The 22,673-nt window shown below is 36.2% G+C and overlaps 1 protein-coding gene across 1 annotated transcript in view; it reads right to left on the bottom strand.

Annotated features, from left to right (window-relative positions):
• Positions 1–18: 18 nt before the first annotated feature.
• The window catches only part of LOC144967633 (all-trans-retinol 13,14-reductase-like), a 36,670-nt gene continuing 14,015 nt past the window's right edge, over positions 19–22,673 (bottom strand). Inside the window, exons 4-14 of the mRNA XM_078905146.1 lie at positions 21,070–21,201; positions 19,823–20,030; positions 19,023–19,106; positions 18,494–18,607; positions 16,876–16,989; positions 15,404–15,524; positions 14,882–15,012; positions 12,097–12,263; positions 10,973–11,132; positions 4,463–8,069; positions 19–4,126 (exon numbers count right to left, since the gene is read on the bottom strand). Of these exons, the coding sequence (XP_078761272.1) occupies positions 7,900–8,069; positions 10,973–11,132; positions 12,097–12,263; positions 14,882–15,012; positions 15,404–15,524; positions 16,876–16,989; positions 18,494–18,607; positions 19,023–19,106; positions 19,823–20,030; positions 21,070–21,201 (1,401 nt within the window). The 3' untranslated portion in view covers positions 19–4,126; positions 4,463–7,899. The remainder of the gene's footprint in view (positions 4,127–4,462; positions 8,070–10,972; positions 11,133–12,096; positions 12,264–14,881; positions 15,013–15,403; positions 15,525–16,875; positions 16,990–18,493; positions 18,608–19,022; positions 19,107–19,822; positions 20,031–21,069; positions 21,202–22,673) is intronic.

The raw sequence follows: 22,673 nt of genomic DNA, 5'->3' as shown, positions 1-22,673 counted from the left end.
AAACAAAAACAATTAATATATGAAGTTGATGTTTAATAAATTCATATCACAAATTATGGGTAATCAATTTTTTAAGATAATTTGCTTTTTTTAAAAAAAATGAAAAGGATAATCATAATATCAAAGATCTTTATAAATATTTTTAAAATAAGGTATTTTACTCGAATTGTGTATTATTCTCATGCATGAAAGTTACACAGAGCATTTAAAGGATTCTAAAGCCTATTAAATTTAATATTCCCAACAATCTTGCAAAGCTCCGCAACGCGCGACTGCTTCACAATTCCTCGCTATGTCTTGGTAAAGTTAGTTCGGTTGAAAACAAAACCGTGCAAAAGGATAAAGCATATGTGACCCACTGTATCAGACTGGTTTATGCTGGAATGAACCAGATGACAAATCGTGAATTTAAAGTTTTCATCATTACGGCCAACTGTCCTGATGATATCGGGACTGCCCTGATTTGGCAATATGGAGAGAAAGAAGAAATGATTTTTTAAAAAAGCTTGGTGGTGTAGAATTGTCCCAGGTTTATTCTTTTTTGACCAATTAAAACAAGGACGAGACAATATATATATAATTTTTTAGAATATTCAAGCGAAGCTTTAATGTTAAGCAATCTCCATCTAGATTATATTGTAAAATTAAAATAGTCCATATATAAACTGCCATTCTGGGTCATGACGGTAGCGTGCGTGTTTGGTTGTGCCGTTTGAGTTCTTTGAAAAGTTGGCCACTATGTTAAATGACCAATAATATGAAATTTTAGGCCTTCCCCCTCTTTGAGAGACAACATATAATTTCTCTCTTGAATAAAACAGAATCTTCTCCCATATTTTTGTCTCTGCTCCTTATTAAACGGTCTGCACTTACGACTTACGCCAACACAACACATTACCGTTTTAAGGCATTGAGTTGCAGATTACATCAAGTCAAACATCCAAAGAGACTTCTATCTAGAATGTACAGTGACATGGTTCATCCAACTGTCCATCAAATACCCCCCCCCCCCCTCCCCCAACACACACACACCTTTCTACCTTCTGTAATATGGAGTTATTTGGGCCACTTTTTCTTGAAAAAGATTAGTGCACCCAAAAAAAAATTTTCTTTCAATAAGTGAAAACATGACTAAAATACAGTAGAACATGATAGTAACGTACTCGGAAATAGCGAGTAAAATCTAAATCCCCGTTTTTTTCCCTTATTTGAGTCAATAAAATTAGTATGAAAGTAGCGAGTATGAAAAAGAAATCAACTCGGAAATAACGAGCATTTCCTGCCCCAGCCTAGGACTGCGAACGAAGTAAAGCAAAACAAGAGACAATGGCAATTAAAATATTTTTAGCCTAGCCTCTTTTCTTTTCTTATTTTTCGTTACGAGTAATATTACATAGTAGCCTAGTCTGTAGTAGTACATAATAGGCGAAACAAATTTGGGTGGGGGTTGGGTTTGTGTGCATGTGTGTATTGGGGGTGGGGGTCAATTATTCACCTAATGTGGTGCCACGCGACGCGCGAGGTAAACACATGTCAACATGCCTCACTTCGCAGCATCGGTCAGCGAGTAGCATCGTTAACGAACGACACGATCGGCGAGAGAGGGGAGTGTGGAACCATTATCTCAATGGGTCAGTGATTGAGTGATGCGCTTGCTTACCTCATCAAACATGCCGAATGCATACAAACACTCGCGCGCACACGCACACACTTCTATGTTCTTGTTTTTTTTTCTAGTCATGATTTTACTTGAAAAGAAAAAGAAAAAAAACAACAAAAAACCAAGCATTCTGCCACTTCTGTGAAGAAATTGAAATAGGGGCGACGGCTTTTACTCGAATTACACACTGAGGGGAATAACCAGCAGTATTATAACCTTTCCTGGCAACTTGGGAATAGCGAGAACTCGGAAATAGCGAGTAATCAGGAGTGGACCCGTCGAACTCGCTATTTCCGAGTTCTACTGTATTGTTAGATAGGTTTATTTTAAAGGCACACTAGTCTTATAAAATATAAGTGGCCCAAGCAATGCCATATTATGGAACCAGTTTATTTAGTAAATCAGATGAGATCAAATTAAAAATGACTCAATCAAATCCATAACTTACGACAACTAAGAACAACCAAGGCAAAAAAATTAGTTGTGTATGATTAAATCAACAACACACTATTTCAATATGAGGTTTGGCCAAAACATGTAATAAAATCATGAAAAAAAAAAAACACAGCAAAAAAAAATAATACTGCGAAATCCTGGTAAAGCCAACACCAGCAGACCAGAAAGAATTGTTGATTTTAAGCAATGTTGACTTAATAATAATAATAATGATAATGAATAATAATACATGGCATTTATGTATCGCACATTTTCATCAGTTTGTTTTGTTTGTTTTTAAGGGTTTTACGGCACTTGCAAAACATTTAGGTTATATCAGCGCCAGTAAAAAGGAAGAAAATGGGATAGTAAAACGTTACAGAATTACAATTAAAGCACCCAAGAAAAAGTAAGACAAAGGGGAACTGGGAACAAATAGGGATCAGATGTAGATTCCAAGAGCATACCACCAATGCACCTAGTTTGAGATCACCTATAAGTCTCATCCAGACACAAGCACAAAATCCAACAAAGAGGAATACACTCAAATGCCTACAGTATACATTAAAATAACAATAATACATTACAGAGAGATGATTTACAAGGAAAAAAATATCTCCCAAAACAATAACTATGCATTTGACTGTTTCCCTCCCATCTAGGACTCCGGCCAGGGCCAGGACAAAACCAAGTAATCTCAAATCTCATGCCAAGACAAAGACAGAAAGCAAGTTGGAAAACAGATATAAGGGGATAGAAGACACAGTATGTACCCCCCCCCCCCCCTGCCCACTATGGGAGGTCAGGATCCCCTCATCACTGTTTAATGCTCATGTTTGTTTGTTTGTTGCTTTAGGTCTCTTCCAACACAATTGAGGTTATATGAGAGACCGCTGAAACAAAAAAATAAGCAATCTAACACTAACAAAAATAGTACAAATGTAAATCAAAAATCATAACCTAAAGATATCATAAGCTAAATTATAAATAACCAGGAACAAACAGGCAGAAGATTTACAGAAAAAAAAAAAATCCCCTGTCAAAAATACAATCACAAACCAAAGAAGCAAGATGGCTAGTAACAGAGGAAGAAACGACATCACTATCGGATCGTACACCCATGCGAACCTCATAGGTATACGATTCAAGGGTGATGCTCCCATCCAACCACCCGCGTTTAATGCTCAATGAAGGTTACAAATATATATAAAATTACATATAAAACGTATACCACAATGATATCAATATCAGCAAATTATGTCATAACGTTTTTTTTTTGTTTTTTGTTTGTTTGTTGCTTTAGGTCTCTTCCAACACAATTGAGGTTATATGAGAGACCGCTGAAACAAAAAAACAAGCAATCTAACAAAAATAGTACAAATTTTTTGTTTGTTTGTTGCTTTAGGTCTCTTCCAACACAATTGAGGTTATATGAGAGACCGCTGAAACAAAAAAACAAGCAATCTAACAAAAATAGTACAAATGTAAATCAAAATCATAACCTAAAGACATCATAAGCTAAATTATAAATAACCAAGAACAAACAGGCAGAGGATTTACAGAAAAAAAATATCCCTGTCAAAAATACAATCACAAACCAAAGAAGCAGGATAGGCTAGTAAAGAGAAGAAGAAACGACATCACTATCGGATCCTACACCCATGCGAACATCATAGGTATATGATTCAAGGGTGATGCTCCCATCCAACCACCCACATGTCATAATGTATTAATATCATAAAAATGTAACAGTAACAAGGTAGTGGTTTAACAACGATTTGAAACTATCAACAGATTTTGCTTCTCTTATCCATCTGTTTTTGTTTTTTGTTTTTAAGGGTTTTACGGCGCTTGCAACACATTTAGGTTATATCAGCGCCAGTAAAAAGGAAGAAAATGGGATAGTAAAAAGTTCTAGAATTACAATTTATAGCACCCAAGAGAAAGGAAGACAAAGGGGAACTGGGAAACAAATAGGGATCAGATGCAGATTCCAAGAGCAAACCATCAATGTACTTAGTTTGAGATCACCTAAAGTCTTTTTTTGTTTTTGCTTTAGGTCTCTTCCAACACAATTGAGGTTATATGAGAGGACCGCTGAACACAAAAACAAGCAATCTAACAAAAATAGTACAAATGTCAATCAAAATCATAACCTAAAGATATCATAAGCTAAATTATAAATAACAAGAACAAACAGGCAGAGGATTTACAGGAAAAAAAATATCCCTGTCAAAAATACATTCACAAACCAAAGAAGCAGGTATAGGCTAGTAAAGAGAAGAAAACGACATCACTATCGGATCGTTACACCCATGCGAAACATCATAGGTATATGATTCAAGGGTGATGCTCCCATCCAACCACCCGCTCCTATAAGTCTCATCCGGACACAAGCACAAAATCCAACAAAGAGGAATACACTCAAATGCTTACATTATACATTAAAAATAACAAACATAATAATACATAACAGAGAGATGATTTACCAGGAAAAAAATATCATCTCCCAAAACAATAACTATGCATTTGACTGTTTCCCTCCCAGCCAAGGAATTCCAGCCAGGGTCAGGACAAAACCAAGTAATCTCACTCCAAGACAACGACAGAAAACAATTGGAAAACGGGTGTGGTGGGATAGAAGACACAGCATGTACCTCCCTGCCCACTATGGGAGGTCAGGATCCCCACCCAGATAATTGTGATTATTTCTTTATCCATTACCAATGGAACACAGATAAAGAACAGAAATTTGATAGGTGTTGGCTTTATGCGGATTCCACTATAATTTAACACACAAGGATGAAATAAACTTAGTCCAAACAAGGGCAGTAGTTTTTCAGTGTCCAGCACAATTTTGACATATTAATATAAAGTTAGACGATTCATAAAGAGAAATTTTGTCTCCATAAATATGTTAAAATTATAATCTGAGAAAATTCATGCAGGTTTGTCGTAAAGGCACATTTTCTTTTGCAGTATTTTATGAAATGTCAATTCAAACATTGATTATGTTTAAAACTGTCAACAGGACCATTTTCCAATTTCATAAATAAAACTTACTTTTTTCAAAACAAAAGTGCAAATTTTAACAAAAATTGGCTATAGCACAAACTGTACAAAGTTCAAGGTGCCACACTAAACAGAAAATGTTAAAATAATAAATTTAAACAAAATTGAAAACTATTAAATACACAAAAGTTTTCAATTGATCTCCGTATCATTGGCTGGGTCAAGAACAAAATTAAACAGGTTAAAATTGACAATTGCAGTTTTGTGGAGAAAATTATCTTAATTAAACAAAGAAATGGCTTTCTATTTATAGTTATGGCGTGCTGCTATTTGAATGGCATGAAGTGGGTAAGTAAAACCACGCATACAAAAAAGATGAAACAAAACTGTTCCATATGGCTCGTTATGAATAAAGAAAATCTGAAGTCTGTGATGGAAGAGTTTTCTAGGCTGACACAAAAGTTAAAATAATACATCAGAGCTCTTACTGCCTCGTCAGAATAATCTCTTCCCTAAGACACAAGTAAATCACACATGCAAGAAATGACAAGTTCCAAATGCAGACCTGCCTACTTTAAAAAAACATTTTTAATTCGTACCCAGTTTTTTGGGAAATAAAAATGGTAGTCGCTACAGTTACATTTATAGATCAACAATTTACCCTCTCAAAGATTAAATAATACTTTAAAATCATTTGGCATCAAATTTCATTTTCAATAAGTTTTCATGACTTAGAAATGCTCATGAAGTTCTGAAATTGGAATCAACAATTTCGTGACTCTACGAATTTTTCGTAAAAATAGGCAGGTCTGCAAATTGCTAGTTCTGATAGAGCACTAAAATGATAAAGCAAAATCCAAATAACATGATGAGAGTAATTTAGTTGAGAGAAGAAGCTGACACAAAAGCTAAATTAAAAAACGCATTTAAGCTCTTATTGCTTCATGGAATAATCTCCACTCCATAACACACTAGCTCTGTGGCATTTCTATTCATGGGCTAGACAAGAAAATGAAAGCGTGCACTCTATACCCGTATGCTATTTTTATCTCATTCCTCCTCTCATCACAATACGAGTCAAGATAATAAATGTGAATAACATTATAAAATAAATTCTCTCCTTCCAAACCAACAGCACGTTTATAATTATAAAAATAAGAAAAATGATGGACAATAAAAATTTCATACACAACAAGTTGTGGCAGAAAATAGAATTGCATGGATTTTTAATTATACAGTGATTTTTACACAAAACATAATTTCTGCCTAATCGGGATTTAATTTTCACTTTGTTAAAACTCATGTGTGTTTGGTTTAGTGTTTTATGATGCTTGAGACACTTTCCAATAATTTCAGCTACAGTAAAAAGGGAGGGAAAAATGGGATCGTCAAAAAATTCAAGATTTACAATTAAATGCTCCTGAGAAAATGTAACACAAAGAGCAAATCATCAAGTCCATAGTTTGAAATCAAATACAACTCCAATCCAGACACAAGCACAGGATCTCAATAAGAGGAACACACTTAAAACCGTGCACAGTATTATATTTAAAACAAATACACAGAGTATATAACAGAAAGGTGAATTACAAGGAAAATATTTGTCACCTCCAAAAACTAAAACTAAACATTTGGCATTTGGCCTTTTTTTTTCCTCTTAGCCAAGGATTCCAGCCAGGGTGAGGACAAAACTGTTTAATCTCATTTCAAGACAACAGAAAGCAACTTAAAAACGGAAATATATAGGGATAGAGTGACCTCCTCGCCAAACATGGGAGGTCAAATATCTCCACCCAGGGAGGTCAAAAGACCCCACCCAGAGCATCACATTTATGGTTATAAAAACAAGAAAATAAATAAGTTTGTTTTTAAGGGGTTTACGGCGCTTGCAGCACATAACGGTCATCAGCGCCAGTAAAAAGGAAGAAAATGGGATAGTAAAAAGTTTTAGAATTACAATTATAGAATCTAAGAATAATACAGACAAAGGGGAATTGGTTAAAATAGGGAACAGATGTGGATTCCAAGAACACACTATCAGTGTACTTGGTTTGAGATCGCCTAAAAGTCTCATCCAGACACAAGTACAGGTCCCTACCTACTAAGAGGAAAACACTCAAATGTATACAAATATATAATACATAAACAAAACATAATACAGTGAATAACAGAGATGATTTACAAGGAAAAAAATATCATCTCCCAAAACTAACTATACATTTGACTGTTTCCCTCCCAGCCAGGGCCAGGACAAAACCAAGTCATCTCATTCCAAGACAAAGACAGAAAGCATGTTGGAAAACAGACACGGGGGGATAGAAGACACAGTATGTACCTCCCTGACCACTACAGGAGTTCAGGAACCCCACCCAGATAAATAACTTTATATTGTCATACCACGTTTGTGTCCATAAAAAAAAAAAAAGAATTAAATAATTGGATTTTAAATTAAACAAGAGGAAGAGGTTTTTAACAAAATATACATCATCGTCCTTCTGACAAGGATTTCATTTTCACTACATACAGTCACTCCTTGAATGCAAACGCGTGGAATTCTCATTGTTGACCCATTGTGTCAGTCTGGTATTGCATTGGAATGAACTGGATGAAGACAAAAAATAAGTCTAAAAAGTCAAGATAGAAGACACAGCGTGACCGTTTGCTGAGGTCAAAAGATCCCACCCAAGAGTCACATTTTCATTGCCATATTTCTGTCACACCAAAATTCCTCACTCACTGCAAAAAAAAAAGTTTTGATAAAGCTTAAACTAGACTTGATAAAAGAAAAAAGCCTAATCGGTTTTCTTAGCCTGGGCATTCTTGACGACTCCGTTCTGTTTTTTTTTTAGTTCCTTGCGCAAGGCCAGCAGGTCGTTGTAGAGGTTACGGTGCAAGATTTGAGAGGCACAGACCAGTCCCATCATCAGGGCAGAGCTAAAACCACATGTAAGGGTGTCTTGTCCTATAAGAGAAAAAATGGAAATGATAATACAAAAGTTGTATCAAAAGCACAGTGGAATGGGGTGACTCGCATCAGATTGGGCAACTAAGTCCAGCACCCAAATGTGCACCCCAGATTTAAAGTTATTACACAGATATGGTAAAATGTGCAACATTTGATAGGGGATATGTGGTCTTGTGGTATGACAATCGCTTTCGGATCAAAAGGTCCTGGGTTCGAGCCTCGCTCAGTGCATAGTTGAGGCTCTTTACTCACATTCTCTCACCTTACTCAGGTGTAAAATGAGTACCTGGTCGTTAACAGCACTATGTCAGAAAAAATTGTTAATGTCGCCTAACAGGCATCAGGTCTCGTTCTACACCTTACGTGTTGCTGTTGGTCACGGACCCCTTGTAAAGCGCTTTGAGCACATTTAGTGGATATTGCGCTATATAAAAAGCTCAATTATTTTTTTTACAACATTTGATAGATTTCACCTTTTCGCACACTTTAGAAAAAAAATATTGGACCACTTTTTCAACATCTTTAAATTATGATATATCTTGACATGGATTGAAATAACCCTTTTTCTAAAGTGTGGGGAAGGGTGAAATCTATCAAATGATGTAGAGTTTACCAAATTTGTTTAATAATTTTTAATCTAGGAGACGACACTATTAATTTTTTTTTAATTAAGATTTTATATAGCGCAATATCCACTAAACGTGCTCAAAGTACTTTACAAGGTGTTCTAGCCAACAGCAACACTTAACATGTAGAACGAGACGTGGCGCCTGTTAGGTGATATTATAAAAAAATTTTCGGACAAAGACATAGCTGTTAACGGCCAGGTACTCATTTTACACCTGAGTATGGTGAGAGAATGTGAGTAAAGAGTCTTTTCCAAGGACTCAACTATGCGCTGAGCGAGGCTTGAACCCAGGACCTTCCGATTTGAAAGCAAATGTCATACCATTAGACTACATAGCCACACATTAGGCAGCTGGTCTTGGTCATCCCATTTTACGGTAATGAGAAATAAAGTGTATGGTATAGAGAAGTGCCAGATGAAACAGAATAGAAATATGGTGTCCGAGGGCCAAGCCTGGGATTCTGGTGTGGCTATGTGGTCTAGTGGTACAACACTCACTTTCGGATCGGAAGGTCCTGAGTTCGAGCCTCGCTTGGCGCATAGTTGAATCCTTGGAAAAGGCTCTTTACTCACATTCTCTCACCGTACTCGGGTGTAAAATGAGTACCTGGACAACAACAGCGTTGTCTCTGTCAAAAAAATTGTAATATCACCTGACAGGCATCAAGTCTCACCCTAAAAGATTAAGTGTTGCTGTTGGACAGAGACCCTTTGTAAACCGCTTTGAGCATGTTTAGTGGATATTGCTCAAGTTTTTTTGTTTTTAAAATATTTTTATTGATATGACACCCACTGTCCGACTGAGAGAGAAGTCAGTGACCAGTTGCACTAGCCAGTGAGCTATCCAGCCACATAAAAATACGGCTTCAAACTTAGTGCCTATCATGCTGACTTCTGCAACTGCTCGCCAACAGTTCTCTCTACCAGCCAAACAGTGTGTTGTATCAATTGGATCCAAGGTTTGGCTCTCTGACACCAAGATATTTTTATTCTGTTTTCACCTGGTACTTCTCCAAATTAATCCCTGAAGAACTAAGAAAGATTGCAGTGCCCATTCTAAAGTCACAGGATCTTATCAGCCGCAAAACTCTGGCCCAGGACTGTGACCAATGGAAACAATTAACAACATGGATGGAGAGATCAGCTATACTCATCGACTATGACTGAATCACATAATTCTCAGCAAGCATCAATCAGACTAATACTACTACTACTACTACTACTACTACTACTACTACTACTACTACTACTACTTCTCCATACTCTATATTTCTCTTAATTATTGATATAAGTGTGCCCACTCAACACTTTTTCTGAACTGTATCAAAACAAAAACGCAATAACAAAATAAATAGTCATCATCATCACAATCTTGTCCCTGGTCGGTCAGTGACCTTATTTTCCAATACTCTGATTCTTCTCCATCAAAGACGCATCAGTCACAGCACAGCACTGCTGTAGGAAAACAGACCAGAGACTCCAAAGCACGTCATGACGAGCACAGAATTGCAATTGTGGATAAGTCTTTATTGCTCAAGAACAAAATATTGAAAGCAAAGTCAAAGTTTTAATCGATTGCTAGTGCAATTCTTTGAAATCTATTTCCTTAATGAGGCATGGCATGTTATTATTATATCATTGATATATATTTATTTTATATTTAAATGTGCTTTGCTCACCAGTGATGTTTTAAAGAATTTTTTTAGCCATAATCATACCTGTCTACATGAAAACTTAAAATTCGTAATTTTTAGGAGATAAAAATTGTAGCTGCTATAACTATAACTAACTTTAACAATCAAAAATTTTCCCTCACAAGGATTAAATAACACTTCAAAATCCTTCAAGTTGTGTAGTCTGACAACAAACTTCCATTTTCAATGTTTTAATGACTTAGAGATGCTCATGACTGAAATTGGAGCCAAAAATTTCGTAATTCTTACAAATGTTTTGTAATAGTAGGCAGGTCTACGTCATACACACATAGCCCTCTGATTAAGATGGGAGAGACATGTTCATCATAATCACCAATAAATAAGAAAGTGAAATAATTATCTCATTCGTCTGTAGTGTTTCATTCATCCAGTTTTGTTGATAAAGGGGAAACCGAAAACTTCCATTTTATCTGTTTTCGTATACCGTATTAAATTGAAGCTTACATTCAATTTCACATTGTTATTTATTTCTTAGAGCTTCGAGCAGCAACATTTACATCATAATCACCATTGTAATCAAAGATATGATAAACTATCAATGTCTGGAGCAGACTTACCAGTCAGGTACAATCCTGGAATGTCCGTGTCGGGCCGTAGTTTGGTCACAGCCTCGATGTCAAACCGTGCCTTTCCCTGGTGCAATCCGTACATCTCTCCCTCGGGACATGCCAGGTAATGCTGGTTAGTTACAGGGGTCCCTACCTCCATGTACACCATCTGGAATGACAAGACCCAAGCACAGATTACAGTACTATGTGCAGTTTATTTTTTTTGGTCTTGCAGTATAACACTTGCCTATGAACTGGCAGGTTTAAGTCCGGCTTTGAACAGTGCAAAATTGACACACATTCTCTCACCATACTCAGACTCAGATGTAAATAAAATCTTTTTTTTTTTTTAAACAAAAAAAAACATACCCTTTAATCATCCCTACGGGGAAATTTGTCTTTAGGGTCTATTCCAAGGGAAGACAGGCATCAGCCGCATCCAGCACTGCAAAAATGAGTTAGGGTGAGGCCACACAGCACTGCAGATAGTCAAACTCTGTACCTTCCAGGTACAAAGCAAAGACTACTGCTGAGCCACACTGACCCCAAAAATGAGTACTTAGCCATTAATAACATCTCTGTGAAATAAAAAAAATTAATATTGCCTTACAGGCATCATGGTCGTCCTGCATGTAAAATATTACAAGGGATCCACATTTGAGAAGATGTTTTGAGTGACATTCAGATAGAAAATGAGTGAACACTCTCAAACAATTTATTGGACACATTGGAACCAGTACTGTATCTTGTTCACTCAGACCTAAAACCCACAATGATGGGTTACATATTTAACATATTTGTGAGGCAATGTGGTTTAGTGGTATGACTCTCGCCTTCAAATCAGAAGATCCTGGGTTCGGGTCCCAAGCGGTGCATAGTTGAGTCCTTGGAAAAGGCTCTGAACTCAGATTCTCTCACTGCACTTGGGTGTAAAATTAGACCTGGCCACTAACAGGCGTCATGTCTCATCCTACAAGTTTTAAGTGTTGCTGTTGGTTAGGGACCCCGCTTTGAGCATGTTATGTGAATATCGCGCTGTATAAAATCTCAAGTGTTTTTTTAAATTATTTAATAACAGGAGGCCCATGTATTTCCAATTTGGAAGACTCAATGGTGCCCTCTGTGTAACTTACTTTCCCATCCAACTGAGGAAAGAGCTCCACACACGTCTGCCACATATTCCGACCAATCACATCCTTGAGTCCTTCGTAACGATCTCCACGGTGACGTAATTTATCATTCTTCCAATCTTTGAACCATTCCCACTGGGCAAGGGTGATAACCAGGACAGAACTCTTTCCTGAAGGGATAAAACTTCGTTGTAACTAAAAGAGCACTAAATCCTGTGATTAACTAAAGGGTACACATAGACTTAATTTCCGGTTTAACTCACTCAATCCTAGAGATTTTTGCTACTTTTCAAAATTGGAGGGAAAAAAATGCATTAAAAATGAGCGTGTGCATAGACAGTTTTATTCAACTCCCAACACGTAAAAATTAAGAACATCAGCTTTGATACTATGCCTATAATTTGTATCATACAAATGTAATAAATAGGCATGGGGTAAAAGTAACCTGGGTAAGCTACGGATATAGTCGGTGTTGGGTTGAGTGAGTTAATGATGGATGTCTCATTTTGTTCGAAGCTGTTTACAGTAATTTGTTTGACGTAATTTGTAAGGCCAGGACTATGTAAATTATTAAATAATAAATAAGAACACAGATAAGTGAATTGATTTTAATTGAAACAATATGAACATTGTGTATTTGTTCAATAACAGTTCGAATTTGTTATTTGCTATAAACAATTGGTAGACTCCTCTATTCTTCTACAATAATATGTTATCTTGTAATGAAAGCCATAAACAATCAATTTCAATGACGTCATTTTTCTGTATTTATTAGTCTATCTAGCTCGAAGAGGAGATGGACGCCACCAAGCTATACAAGTCCACTGAAAGGATACATGGAAGACAGTTAACACAACACCACTTGACATCCAGATCGGTCATGCCCCGGTAGATTAACAACCCCACTTAATGACTGAAAGTGGTGAGAGGTGCATTCATTTATCCTCCTCCCCCCCCCCCCCCCCCCCCCCCCCCCCTCCCCGATGATCATCAGATCAAGGGGTTGATCATTATGATGATGACACATTGGGGTTGCGGTTTTTTCTTGCATCATTATTATGCTTTGCCTCGCACTATTTTATACACACCTTTTCAGATCTTTCATTGACTAAATATTTATGATTGGTCAGAATTTTTATTTAGGCTTCTAGAAGTTTTTAAAATTTTTTCTTTTTGGTTGTCTAATTTTAGCTCTGGCTGAAAAAGAGAGTGTGTCCTGTATATGGGGTGGAAAGCAATTATTATTGCCATTTTCCACCAGAAAGCAGTGATTGGTTATGATGCATATTCGGCAGATCACCTAGGGATTGAGATATCTAGGTTCCTTGTTGATATGAGATATGAATCATGAAATTACCTTTGCAGAGCAAAACTCTATTGACTATTGACTATGGACAAATAACTTTTATTACATATTTTGATACAAGATTCTAATTCATTTACTTATCTAATATTGTTGCTGTTTTGTTTTAACAGATCGTCGATGGACTTTTGAACAACTGATAAATAAAGTCGGGTTTGAATGCTGATGTGAATGTAAACAATTAACCACCATACATTAAATTAAATGAAATATGTATGGATGTTTAAAAAATTAACCTTAAATTTCGAAAGTCAGCAAAAAAAAATTTTTTTTCAATCATCACTCACAATTTTTGACAGATATCAGTAATTAAATTGACCACAGAGCCTAAAGACCGAGTCTGTTTGGTTTTTATGTTTTTAAGGGTTTTACGGCGCTTGCAACACATTAAGGTTATATCAGGGCCAGTAAAAAGGAAGAAAATGGGATAGTAAAAAGTTCTAGAATTACAATTAAAGCACCCAAGAGAAAGTAAGACAAAGGGGAACTGGGAACAAATAGGGATCAGATGTAGATTCCAAGAGCATACCACCAATGTACTCAGTTTGAGATCACCTATCAGTCTCATCCGGACACGAGCACAAAATCCAACAAATTCTTACTTTATAAATTCAAAATGACAAAATAATAATACATAACAGAGAGATGATTTACAAGGAAAAAAATATCATCTCCCAAAACAATAACTATGCATTTGACTGTTTCCCTCTCAGCTAGGACTCCGGCCAGGGCCAGGACAAAACCCAAGTCATCTCATTCCAAGACAAAGACAGAAAGCATGTTGGAAAACAGATATAAGGGGATAGAAGACACAGTATGTAACCCTCTGCCCACTATGGGAGGTCAGGAACCCCACCCAGAAGGACCGAGTCTACGTGGTCCTTCCTCAATATGAATAAGTAACCGATTTTGCTTAAAAATCGAATTATAACACTTTATTCTCATGTCTAAAAAAATCTGAGAAATTAAAATGGTGAAATTGAATGGAATATAACACTGTAGATTATTTGTTTGGGTAACATCAGAAATCCGTTTAAATATCAATATTTAGTTATCTGCCCCATATTTTATTAGGAACAAAGAATAAAAAGGATGTTATAATAATGACAATAAGTCAGACTTTTAAAATGACATGAAAATACACAGGATAAATAAACAAGGAAGTTACAATAACAAGAGTTACAACAAAAACAAAGAAACAAACATTAAAAAAAAAAAAACATGTTATTAATGGCATTGAAATAGTTTTTGATTTTAAGGGTTTTACAGCGCTAGCAACACAAAATTAACAAAGTTAAAGAGGAACAGTTTCCCCTTCACACAAAGTCACCCCAGTTGGTGGTATATCCCATTCTTATGGCAGGTAATTCTAGACGGCTGATTTAAAAAATTTTAAAAATGAATATCAAAGAATAAGAATCATACCGGGATATTTGTTACTCCATTCTGGGTCTTTAGCCGATGGGAATGAGATGTAGCAGAGAGGGACCGACACGTCATCCATGTCGTCACTCTTCAGACTGAGAAAATCTCCCATAGCCTTGTTGAGGTCATTGCTGTCAAACGAATTTAAAATAAACAAAGTGATACTAAGCTGTTGGAAGCTGTGGACTGTAAAAAGTAATATATAAAATTGAATAGAACAGCTTAAAAAAAGAGCAAAATAACATATAATGAACGTTTTGGGCTCAAAACCCTTCTTCAGCTAACAACAAAAAACAATGAAAAAATAAATGTATTTATGTTTTCATTGTTTTTTGTTGTTTTCATTGTTTTTTGTTGTTAGCTGAAGAAGGGTTTTGAGCCAGAAATATTTCGTGTTTGGTATTTTGTTCTTTTTAAAGCTTCACCAAGGATCTAATCTAAGAGTGAAGTGAGTGCTCTATCAACTGAGCTATTAGGACAACCTAAAAATAAACTTTTGCTGGAAAGGAAGCAACTACTTACGAACTAAAGGCCCAAGTATTTCCAGCAGGCAATTTCAATTCCTCAGGACCTCCGTCCACTCCGATAAAAGTGGTGATGAAAGAACAGCTGGGTCCCACTTTATCAATTGTTGAATAAATACCTGGAATATAAAACGTTACCGCGAATGATACAATCAGTCGGTTGGTGAAAACGTTTGACCTGAGATATTGTCAAGTTTAGGTAGAAGCTCAATTTTTTATCCAAATTGAGTTCTTCTCATAAATGATTAAATCAACCCTTTTTGTACATCTTCGGGAAATATCAAAGCTTAATTTCACTTCTAACCATTTTTTACTGCTACTGCTAGTCAAGTTGAAAAGTATGAAATTTGAGAAAAGTTGCTGGATACCTTTCCCAAACAGCTGACCATAACTTCATGAAAAATCACCCAATTTACTTCAAATAAAGATTAAAATGCTCTGGTGAGCATTTTTTTTTAGAAAATGCAAAAAAAATGCAAATCCAAAATTTTCACCTTCCGACTGATTATTTAAAATTGAGCAATATCCACTAAATGTGCTCAAAGCCCTTTACAAGGGGTCCCTGGTCAAAAGTAACATGTAGGACGGGACATGCCGCCTGTTAGGCGACATTACAATTTTTCGGACAAAGACAATGCTGGTAACGGCCAGGTACTCATTTTACACCTGAGTACGGTGAGAGAATGTGAGTAAAGAGCCTTTTCCAAGGACTCAACTATGCGTCGAGCGCGAGGCTCGAACCCAGGCCCTTTCGAAAGCGAGTGTCATACTACAAGACCACATAGCCACAAGTGATTATATCATGCACTGACACAAATATATAGATACTAGTTGCTAGAAGTAGATTTGGACAGTTTTTAAGGACATTTGGAACTTGGGCTATCCCATATTTCCTCAAAACACATTCTACTTTTTCTCACTTTTTAAGAAACATCTCAGCCAAGTTTCGATCATCACACAATGTGTTTCATATTTAACCTTAATGCTAATGTTGCTGCTTGAAACACAAAGAAATAAATATCAATAATGAAATGGAAGCTTCAATTAAATTAATGAAGCCGGATGATGTTAATATTTCCCCTTTGCCAACATAACACAATGAATGGAACACTAAAGAGGATTTGAGTCACTTAAACGAATAAACAAAAGATTGATAGGACAGAAAATTGACTGATCCTTAGGAATGAATTGTGAATTTAAATAGAATACAATAAATTTTTATATGAGGTGTGCAATTAATTTTTAGCAAAAAATGGCATTGGGCAGTATAGAAAGTAGAATAAAATGGAAAAAGAACATTCATGATCTATGTTTCTTTGACAAAGGGGAAACCCAAAAAATTCATATCATCTGTCTCCGTTAGTTAAATTGAACCTTTCATTCCTTTAACTATTGTTACACATCTGTAAAAATTTTTAATGGCAGAGAAAAGAAAACTTTTCTAAAATTGAAAAAAATAACCCAACTTACACGATTTTTGAGCAACATGTTTGGGTAGGAGAGTCTTGAAAGTATTCACAGCACCAGCATCTGAGATGATGCAACGAGCATACAGCTTCACTTCCTCCTTGCCAACTGTCACACCTTTGGTAAAAGGACGGGGACAAAGTAATTTTGAATATCATTTATCAAAGATGATGTTTACCTACTTATTTGCAGGTCTGATAACCCAAATAGTTATGATCTCATTGTTGTAATGGAAAAATACTCTCAAACCAACGCAAAATATTGTCCATTACAACTATGTTGAATCGAGCCCATAATGGCATTTGACTATCAGACCTGCAAATATGTGCACGCCGATTAAAGACAAATAAAATCATAATCACTGTGAAACTTTCATGAACTCAAATGTGCTAATAACAATGAAGAGAAATATCGTAGACAATTCATTGGATGGTAAAGTAATGATTATAACAATTTTAAAATGTGACCTTTGACCTTCGTCTGGTATTATGTCAGAGAGAGCCAGAAATTAAAAATTGTATTGAAGGTCAAAATAAAACTACCAAGCTGCTACTTTTACTGGCGTTGAATTTCAAATAAAAAGTTTGCTATGTAAACTCAAATCAAATACTAAAATTTGTTTCAACATTTTATTACGATTGACATTGTATGTGAATTTATTTGGTTGAAATAAGGTCGATATCATTTTGTGTTTGATGAATACAGAAGGGTAATGGCAAAGGAATTCTATGTAGAATTTCACATTAGCAGTTATCTTCCTGATTTTTGCAACGAAATAGCATTAAATAGCATTCCTGTCAAGCAAGAGAAGCAAAATTCTGTTCAGTGAACTACAATGCAATGTTCGAGAAGAAGCTGGCCATAATGTTAAATACAGCCAGGGTGATGTTGACACCTTCATTGTATCAAGAATGTTTTTAAAGTGCAACATCTGGCTGGAGATGACTGTGATTGCAGATGATATTATGTTGTAGTTTTACTGATGTATTGCTGGGAAATAAAAATTGCTGATGATACATTTTCTACTCAAAGACTAAAAAGACAGAACCAACATTGTGTACAGTTGAAAGTGGCAAAGCTCCAATCTCTAGGAAAGATAAACGAGAAAAATGTTGGTTGTATCGTTACGAATGTGAATGTGACAATTTTCCTGTAGTTGGTAAGGAGAGGGTAAAGAGACCAAACTACATAAAAATATACGATGAACAGACCGACAATGGGAAAAAAATGAGTGGGACAGGAGATCAAACCTGGAGCATTTATACAGCGCAACATCCACTAAACATGCTTGAATCGCTTTACAGGGGTCGCTAGCCAACAACAACACTGTAGGATGAGACAACATGTCTGTTAGGTGATATTACAATTTCTTCCGACATAAACAATGCTGTTAACTGCCAGATACTCATTTTACACCTAAACATGAGTAAAGAGCCTTTATCAAGGTCTTAACTATGTGCCACTCAGAGTGAGACTTGAATCCTGGACCATCCCAACCAAAGGTGATTGTTGTACCACGAGAAAACATCACCGCATAACCTAATTACACTATCTCGCCAACTGAAAGGGTCTTTAGAAAGAGATGTATATCATATTAAAATTATGATTGAGGGTCTCTCACCAACAGCTCTCCCATTGTCATTGCAGAGAATCTCTGTGACAGGCGCCTGGACTAGGACGCGACCCCCAGCCTTCTGTATGACTTGTACTGTATGGAAAGCCACTTCAGATGTTCCTGTAAAGAAAAAAAAACAAAAACAGTAGTCCTTCAGAGCCATCGGGTGCCTGGATCCAGAGCTTATCCCAGTTTCTATTGCGTGAAACGGGCAATAGCAATTGCTTGCTACCCTTCAGATAGGATGCAAGTCTATTGCAAAATACTCTCTGCCAGAATTAATAGATACAGCTACTCAATTATTGTTGGGTGGACACAGAGTCTCCCCCAGAGAAATACCCCAACCAGAGCACAGTCTAAAATGGTGAGGATGAATGTAAGCAAAGTCAGACCCAAGAGTTCATTGTGTTGTGTTGGGTAAGGCCGTCTACAAACATCACCCTACTTTCCGGTATGTAGATGAGTACCTTGTTGTAGACAGTTATGGTTATTGTAGAGTATCACGGGAGCCAAATAAAACAAAAGTTATATTTACCTGCTTTGGGATAATAAGCTCCACTAAGGTAGTGTTTGATGAGAATTGCGTGTAAGATGAAAGGAACTTCATTGGGCAACACACCTGAAAGTAGTTGAATAAAGTAAAAGTTTTTAAAATTTCACTTGTCAAAGTGATACGAACCTGCTAGAAGGTGTGGACTGTAAAAAGTAGTAGTAGTAGTAGTAGTAGTAGTAATAGTAGAAGTAGAAGTAGTAGTAGTAGTATTAGTAGTAGTGGTGATGGTAGTAGAAGTAGTAGTAGTAGTAGTAGTAGTAGTAATAGTAGTAGTAGTCCTTCAGAGCCCTTAGGCCCATAAAGCCGGAGTTTATCCCGGTTTCTATAGCATGAAACGGACAAGAGCAATTGCTTGCTACCCTCTGGATAGGATGCTAGTCTATCACAAAGTACTTTCCACCAGATCTAACAGACCCAGCTACCCAATCACTGCTGGGTGGACAGGGGGTCAGAACAAAATCTCAACTGCACCCAGGATCGATCTCGTTCCATTGATTGTGAAACGAGTGCTCTACCAACTGAGCTATCGGGGACCCACAACGTAAAAAGAAATAAACAAAAATGAATATGACAGCTTCAAAAAAAAAAAAAGAACAAAACAACAAACACGGAATGTTTCAAGCTCATTACCCTTCTTCAGCCAATAATAAAAAATAATGAAAACATAAATAAATTACTTAAAAACCAGATTGACAGCTTAGAATATCTTTCTGCCATCAATCTGTTTTTTTTCTCAGTAATACATCTATGTCTTTATTGTTTCTCTTTAGAAATGGACATACCGTAATCTCCACATATATAGGACAGTACTGCCTTGAGATCCTTATCCGTGGTTAATTCATCCAAGACTTCTTGAAGGGTTTTCACCACGTAACCTTTACGATAGCACTTGAAAACCAGTTTGTAAAGCCCAGTGACAGTCAGAAATTTTACCAGACGTTTAGGGAAAGTCTTAAGAAGGACAATTCCGACAAAACTTGGGGCTGCATCCTATTAAGAAAAGAGAAAAGGAACAATTTTAAATCCAGTAAAAAAAAGTTTAGGGGGATTCCCTGACCCTGTTAGCTCAGTTGGTAGAGCACTCACTTCACACAAAAAGGGACCAAGATCAATCCCAGGTGAAGTCGTGATTTTTTATTCTGACCCCCCCCCCCTGTCCACCCAGCATTGATTGGGTAGCTCGGTTGGAAAGTACCTTGCGATAGACTAGTATTCTAGTATCCTATCCCAAGGGTAAAAAGCAATTGCCATTGTCTGTTCCATGCTACAGAAATTGAGATAAACTTCGCTCCATGGGCCTAATGGCTCTGAAGAATTACCCTTTATTTTAATTAAAACTTTATGGAGAAATAATTCTGCACTTGTTTTTGTTTTTAAAGGTTTTTCAGCGTTTGCCACACTGTTAGTCAATCCAGTATCAGTAAAATTGAAGAAGACGGAATAGTAAAAAAAAGAAGTCAAGACTTATGATGAAAAGCACCAGATTTGTTTCCTTTGGTGACTTGGATCTTAGCCATGGCAGGATCTAAACAAGAATTAGCTTCTCAAATATCCATAAAATGTGGGCAATGTTGAAAAAAAAAAAAAAATTTAAACAAAAAACAAATAATTGAGCTAGCACGATACCCACTAAACGTGCTCAAAGCACTTTACAAAGGGTCCCTAGCCAACAACAACTCTTAACACGTAGGACAGGACAAGACGCAGTGACATTTTTAATTTGTTGAACTCTGTGATATAAGGTGTTCATGACACAACTTTCATATTTCATATGAAAGATGTCCAAAGTAATTCTATTCAAACTATACTTCCAGCATCGAACAAATTTGATAATTTTAGAAAGAAGAAAAATAGCACTTTTACATTATACTAGAAATATGTTTAGAACTCAATTATCAAGCAAATGCCGCCGATTATAAAAGACTGATTTTCGAGAGAAAAAACTCCCACTGATAACAGAATCGCATGGTCTGAAGTAACTACTGCTAGTAGCAATCTAAGTCTTCTTGAGATAAAACTTTTAACGTACCATTAAAAGATCCATGTATTTAGTTATGGCCTCTTTCTCCTTAGGGAACATGTCGATCAAGTTCTGAATATAGCGCTCTTTACCAGACTTCATGGGATATATCTTGGCTTTAGCTGGATCCCCGAGAGCGACCTGAAGAGGACATATTTAAGATATTATAATAATAATAATAATAATAATAATAATAATAATAATAATAATAATAATAATAATAATAATAATAAAAATAATAATAATAATAATAATAATAAAGACAAACAAGCAAAAAAAAACCCACATTATTCCTTTACGAATACATGATATATAATAAAAATAAATTTGTTGAACAAATATTATATACTTTTAAAAATAGGAACTGTGTTTTCAGTCCACCAGAAATAAAAACATTTTAAAAGGACCAATTATCGTCTATACTTACCTTAATCGATACTGACGACATTTGTTACTGAGCCTATTATAGGCATCACCAGAAATGGACACGCATAAGATTTATGGCAATTCAACGGCTTAATAATATCATTTACAGTGTGTTATTTACTCTCGAAAAGTCTTGATTGAGAGTTGTTCGAAATCGGCGCCTGAAATAGATCTCAATTCTCGATACCGAAATATAAATTTTTTGTGCTCTACTGGAAAAAAAATTTCTTAGTGCTGATGGTGACAAAAAGTGAAAAAGTAGGAAAATGTTGAACGATTGCCTTTAAGCCCCATTTCGACTGCACTAAACCCCTCTTTTAGAGCAATTGAGATGATAGACTATCATTGATACTCTAGTTAACTTCTGGAGAGTGGGAAACTGCACCTCTGTGTTCCACCACACATCAACTCTCTCATTGCTAGCACATTGTTTTGAGAAAATGTAATTTTTAAAAGGAGGAAATTCCTCCTCTGGACTCCAAAATTGCAGATTTCAGCATATCCGACTGCTTTGTAGCTGCTTGTACTTGCACAATTTTTTTTTCTTCTTTTGGCTCCTATCCCTCTTTATAAGGTTACGAGCTTGGGACACTTTTGGTGAAGACAATATCGACATGAGTCGAAAGGAAGATGACTGAATTATTTTAAGACTCTTTTGTTTTTAAAGGTTTGATGGTGCTTATAAACCATTGAGGTCATTTTAGGGCTAGTAGAAAGGAAGAGATGGGATACCAGTCAAAACATTCTAGTTTTCTTAGACATGGTAGACAATGAACAATAGACTAGCCCTACAAGACAAAGGACAAGGAATGATTTTGAAAGAAAAGGATATTGTAAGAAGACAAAGTCAAGACTGCCCGGGGTGGGGGTGGGGGGGAGTCCTGAGGATTGAGGCACAGCCGTGCTCGAGGCCAGTGATCGATGTGAAAAGTGACCAAATAGAACCTTACTTGGGCAAACAATACTAAAACTCTGATCTCCTCGGATAACTCATCGGTTTTGATAATCACAAAAATTCTATCGGACTAGGAGAAATTTAAAACAGATAGAAATGTTAATTTTAAATTAATTGTAGAAATATTATTCTCTATGTGGCCAGGCCAATGGCTATCTGGAAGTCAGGGTAATATCTCGTGAATAATTGATATATCGGTATCGAGAATTGAGATAAATTTCAGACACCCGAT

Source organism: Berghia stephanieae, chromosome 3, assembly GCF_034508935.2.
Source record: "Berghia stephanieae isolate SIO BIC M18660-M18661 chromosome 3, UCSD_Bste_1.3, whole genome shotgun sequence".
NCBI lineage: Eukaryota > Metazoa > Mollusca > Gastropoda > Nudibranchia > Aeolidiidae > Berghia > Berghia stephanieae.
Note: the sequence above shows the minus strand (reverse complement) of the source record. Positions and strands in the feature narration are given on the sequence as shown.